The sequence below is a fragment of the Hyperolius riggenbachi genome, chromosome 8 (genome assembly GCF_040937935.1).
Source record: "Hyperolius riggenbachi isolate aHypRig1 chromosome 8, aHypRig1.pri, whole genome shotgun sequence".
Taxonomy (NCBI): domain Eukaryota; kingdom Metazoa; phylum Chordata; class Amphibia; order Anura; family Hyperoliidae; genus Hyperolius; species Hyperolius riggenbachi.
In genome coordinates this window covers 230347273-230353272 of record NC_090653.1, presented here as the reverse complement: position 1 = coordinate 230353272, position 6000 = coordinate 230347273, and the positions used below count along the sequence as shown (strand labels likewise).

General features: G+C 42.2%; 1 protein-coding gene across 11 annotated transcripts in view; it reads left to right on the top strand.

Annotated features, from left to right (window-relative positions):
- The window catches only part of HUWE1 (HECT, UBA and WWE domain containing E3 ubiquitin protein ligase 1), a 177928-nt gene that overhangs the window by 150199 nt on the left and 21729 nt on the right, over nucleotides 1-6000 (top strand). For all 11 annotated transcript variants that reach the window (XM_068248291.1, XM_068248292.1, XM_068248288.1 and 8 more), the window contains one exon: nucleotides 3052-3571. In XM_068248291.1, coding sequence (XP_068104392.1) covers nucleotides 3052-3571 — 520 coding nt within the window. The remainder of the gene's footprint in view (nucleotides 1-3051; nucleotides 3572-6000) is intronic.

The window sequence follows — 6000 nt, the reverse complement described above, 5'->3', positions numbered from 1 at the left end:
GCATCTACGCGTGTAGATGCGGCTTAAAATGCACTTGTACTGAATGCTTGAAAAAAAAAAGTCTTAAGTCCTGATCAGTAATGTATTATACTTATTATACTTAGACTGATTTTACAGTAGACATGCCACTCGTATGTGCAGCATAGGCTCCTTCACTTTGTATATACTTATAAAAAACTTCTCACAACTTCCTATTAATCAATTTCTCATCCTTTTCTCATATTGCCAGTGTTCTCTGTACCTCCTATCTGTAAAAGCCTTATGCTAGGTACACACAATGATATTTTCTGGCAGATTTCCTGCCAGATCGATTATTTTCAATATGTCCGATCTGATTTACTGATCGATTTTTCTGTTCACTTCTATGGAAAATTGATCGGAAATCACATGTTGGAAATAATCGATCTGGCAGGAAATATGCCTAAAAATCTCATTGTGTGCACTAGACATTATGCTTCAGTAATCACTGACTTAATTGGCTTCCCCCTAAATTGGCCCTAGACTATAATGCATACAAATCCCTGAGGAAGGACAATGGGCTCATGAGACATTTCTTTATAATAAACCAGGGCAGTGAAATGCAATTTTCTTTAACCACTTCACCCTAACTAAACGAAAATTTTCGTCCAGTTAGGGTGCGCGCGCCTCCTGCGAGATCGATCGCTCCCAGGACTTTTTTTTTACTGGCCAAATAGCAAACTACACCAAAAAACCCTTTGTATTGAATACATTTTTAAACATTTAAAATCCCCTGTTTACCTCCCAACACCAAAAAATACCCACATACAAGTTTTAATAAAAAATAAAATAAATAATTACAATAAAAAAAAAAAAACCCATAAATAGTTACCTAAGGGTCTGAACTTTTTAAATAATCATGTCAAAGGAGTATATCAATATGATTTATTAAATTATGGGCTTCTAAATAGTGATGGACGCAAATTGAAAAAATGCACCTTTATTTCCAAATTAAATATCGGCGCCATACATTGTGATAGGGACATAATTTAAACGGTGTAATAAGCGGAACAAATTAGTAAATAAAGTACATAGGTTCTAATTATGGTAGCATGTATTAATTTCAAACTATAATGGCCAAAAGCTGAGCAATAATATTTTTTTTTCCATTTCTTTCTTAATATTCCTGTTAAAATGGATTTAGAATAAATTAATTCTCAGCAAAATGTATCACCCAAAGAAAGCCTAATTGGTGGCGGAAAAAACAAGATATAGATCAATTCATTGTGATGAGTAGTGCTAAAGTTATTGGCAAATGAATGGGAGGTGAAAGTTGCTCAGATATAAAAAATCTCAACCCTATAGGCTGAAGTGGTTTAACAAGGCTAAAATAAGTTTATTAAAGTATATTCAATTTTTTAATCTGAGCCTCATTAACAATACTTTAAAGTAGGAATTAACTGTTTTGTTTTGACTTGTGGGGCCCGTTCACACTGCACGCGTTTCCAGCCGCGTTTTGGAAACGCGTGCAGGTGGCCAAAACGCACGACATCAGACATTGCATAGAGTGCAATGTCTGATGTTCACACAGCATGCGTTCCGGACCTATGCGGTCCGGGAACGCATGCTGCACGCAGATTTTACAAAAACGCGCGGCTGTCCCATTCACTTTTCAGTGATGGGATCAGCCACGCAACGCATGCGGACATGCGTGCGTTCGTACGCGTTGCGTTCCGCATGCGTTGCGGTCCGCATTTTGTAGTCTGAACGGGCCCTTACTGTCATGCTGTGCGAGATCTCCTCTTTGGCCCCGTTTCCACTATCGCGAATCCGCATGCGTCTTGCGTATGCGGATTCGCATAGACAATATAAGTGAATGGGCCTGTTTCCACTTATGCGTCTGCGGGAGTGTTTTATTGTGCAGAGAAAATCTGCACGGAACACCCTGCAGAATTCGCCTGCGTGTGGAATGCAGGCGAATCGCACACAATGTATTTACTAGGGAAATCGCATGCATTTTCCCCATGCGTTTTTTGCCGCGAATTCGCATAGGTACCAATGTAAATTCACACAGGCAGTGACATGGTTAAAATCGCATATACCCTCACCTATGCGAATTCGCGGCAAAAAACGCATGCGGAATCGCATCCGCATGCAATTTCATCAGCGGTGGAATCCAGGCGATTCCGCACCGCAATAGTGGAAACGAGCCCTTATTCCTTGTGGGGCCCACAGATGTCTCAGCTAATGGTGACTTGGTCAATACTGTGGTGTGTGGAATGAAATAAGGATTGTACTAGGAAATAGGAGTAGCAACACTACCAAGCCTCCCCATTCTTAACCAAACTCCGTTCTGCATATTCACATTACCATAATATTTGCCATGTCCTGATACTCAATCACACATCTAATTCCAGCACCTCACTGCCTGTGTGGTGACAAAATAATGTAAAAGTACAGAAACTACCAAGTTCAGAGGATACTTTCACACTGTTCCTACTCCTATACTGAGGCCAAGAGTTTGGGGGGGGGGGGGGCAGAACACCACAGGGTTAGGCCCCATTCACACTGGAAATCGCAAAGTCACCAGCATATTGCAAAGCGATTTTTCTGTGCTTTTTATTTCACTGTACCAGTAAGCGATTTTGAGCTATTGCATTTTTTCTTTAACATTGGCATGCAATTGCTCCAAAATCACACAAAAAATTGCTGCATGCCCATGTTTGTGATTTAACCTAATCGCTGGCAATAACTATAGTGTGAACACTACCATTGATTTGCATTTGCCTAAGTGCTAATGATTTACAGGCAAGCTGTCATTCATTTTTGTTCACATCAAATAAAGCAATGCTTTTTGCCATCTGTATCTAACCCTCTGTTTTCAAATTCAATCACAGATGGCTAGTGCTAGTGAGATAGGCTTGCCATGTCCTTCATATGGCTGTATACAAGGAAGACCTAAGTGTTTGTTTGAGGTTTATAAACTGGTCTGACTTGACTCATTTATTTAGTTTGTCAAGTGTAATATATACATTTTGTGAAAGTCTTTAAAAATGCTTAGCCGCATTATGACCGCTGTTTCTTTCCCCGCAGGTGTTCCCCAGCCATTTCACACAGCAGAGGACCAAAGAGTGCAATACAGAAAGCAGCGAAAACAAGGAGAGGAACATAAAAGTGACTTGTAGCCCTTGTGTTACTCCCGCTAGCAACAGTGGGGCAAGCAATATCTCCACAGACTTCTGGGACTTGTTAGTTAAATTGGACAACATGAATGTGAGCCGGAAGGGGAAAACCTCTGTAAAGTCTGTTCCTGTGAGCTCTGGAGGAGAAGCAGAAAGCTTGCAGTGCAGCTTAGAGGCATCACCTTTGGGACAGCTCATGAATATGTTGTCTCACCCCGTCATTCGACGTAGCTCGCTGCTTACAGAAAAACTGCTTAGACTCCTCTCCCTTATATCCATTGCCTTGCCTGATAACAAATTGCCTGATAGTGTGATTAATCAAAGCAATGCCATCACTCCTGCCCCTGCTCCCACGCCTGCAACTGCACCAGTACCTCTACCTGTACCTGCTGTAACTGTGCCGACAGTCGTCAACCCAAGTGTGGTATCAAGTGAGTATGGTGTTATGCTTTCTCTGATAGATGCATACAGCTTTGGGGAAATTTTTGGCTTGTTTTAAAAGATGATCCTGCCTGAGAGGTTGGAAAAGGTACCAAAAGTGTTAAGGCAGTTTTTATTTTTAAGTTGTTTATCTAAAACGCAGCCCTTCACAGATTTCACCAACTCAATGAATCAGTGACAAATCTGGCAGTGCCTCTTGGTGGAGTGTTAACCTAAATAAAACCCTCAGCTCTCAAACCACTGCTAGATGGTGGAGGAGGTAGTGCAGGATCGTGTTATTTTTGACCAATCTTAAAGGGAAACTGAAGATAGAAGTAAATGGAGGCCCCCATATTTATTGCCTTTTAAGCAATACCAGTTGCCTGGCTATCCTTCTGATCTTCTGCCTCGTATACTTTTAGCCATAGACCCTAAACAAGCATGCAGCAGATCAGGTGTTTCTGACATTGTCAGATGTGACAAGGTTAGCTTCATGCTTGTTTCTGGTGTGATTCAAACACTACTGCAGCCAGATAGATCAGCAGGTCTGCCAGGCAGCTGGTAACCATCCTGGCCGGAGGCTGCTGCTCAGGCCCTGCTGGGCCGATTTTAGTGAAATAAAAAGCAGCACACGCAGCCGGCACTTTACCAGCCGCGTGTGCTACCTGATCGCCGCCGCAGTGCGGCGATCCGCCGCATGCAGCGGCGAAAGAGGGTCCCCCCAGCCGGAACAAATAGTTCCAGCCAGCGCTAAGGGCTGGATCGGAGGCGGGTGACGTCAGGACGTCGGCTGACGTCCATGACGTCACTCCGCTCGTCGCCATGGCGACGAGGTAAGCAAAACAAGGAAGGCTGCTCATTGCAGCCTTCCTTGTTAATTCTGATGGCCGGAGGCGATCGGAATTACGCTTCAGGAGCGCCCTCTAGTGGGCTTTCATGCAGCCAACTTTCAGTTGGCTGCATGGAATAGTTTTTTTTTATTATTTAAAAAAATCCCTCCCGCAGCAGCCCTGGCGATCTTAATAGAACGCCAGGGTTAAAAGGAAACACCTATGGCAGCCTCCATATACCTCTACTTTTAAAGGACAACTGAAGTGAGAAGAATATAAAGGCTGCCATATTTATTTCCTGTTAAACAATACCAGTTCCCTGGCAGCACTGCTGGTCTATTTGACTGCAGTAGTGTCTGAGTCACAGCTCACAGATATTCTGACAATGTCCGAAACTGATTTGCATATGCAATTTTCAGAGTCTATGGCTATACGTATTAGAAGCAGAGGATCAGAAGGATAGCCAGGCAACTGGTATTGCTTAAAAGGAAATCAATATGGCAACCTCCATATACCTCTCCTTACAGTTGTCCTTTAAAAATTGAGTTTTTAATCTTTCCTGCACCTTTTTTCTCTCTCTCTCACCTACAATTGTTTGATAACTACACCTAAAATATCTTGCTACAAGTGATCCCTAGGTAAAGCAAGTTCGACTTGCGTGTATGACCTGCCATTGTGAACCACAACTGGCATTATGAAACTATAAAGTGCAATCCTATTTTCACTGTAGATATGTGATTTTAAAAGTTCTTGTCTTTGATCATAAATACGATTGTACTATACAATACGATATTGTATCAAACTAGTATATTGAAATCAATTTGGTTGTATTTATTACTATACTATCCCATTTTTATCTTATAAGTTAATGTCTTGGTCATAAACACGATTTTAATTACGATCTTATTAAGACTTATTGGAACAGGCTAAAATCGATTGAAAGATCGACCTATTTTGATTTGCAAACAAATACATTCAGTCCCTATCTCAATTGTTTATCGGGGACTGTTTGTACTATAACTCTGACTTCACATAAACCTGTAGGCTATTTGTCAAGGTTAGTGACCTTGCTGTGTAGCAGAAGTCAGAAAGACGTTTGCACGCTAGCACAGTTTAGATGTTGAACTTTTTATTAAACACACTTTCATGGAGACGCCCAATCCAACAAATGTTTTGGGGCCACACCAAATCGAGGAAGGGAAACTAAAGCAGTCACTCATGTATCGTACATACTTTAATATTAATCAAATTTGGATATTAGCAACCAAATCTCTGTATATACGTGGGTGAAGTTTGAAGTGCACTGAGCACCCAGGATACTCCCCGCCCCCTAATACAATAAACCTCCCCCTGTAGGAGGCTGCTCCTCTAGCCCACCATGTGTGTGGAGTGTGCCATGTTCCCTGGGTACAGTCTGCAGGTACCAGCAGTTCAAAAGATTCCACGTCGGGCTGGAATGCATGCTGAACGAAGCAGTCTGTAGATGTGAGCACAAAGGGGAATCTTTGAACTGTTGGATGCTGCAGATGCTCTCAAGGAAACATTGCACACCCCACACAGTGTGCTAGAGGAGTAGCCTCTGGTAGGTAAGGACGTTCCCCCCCCCCCAC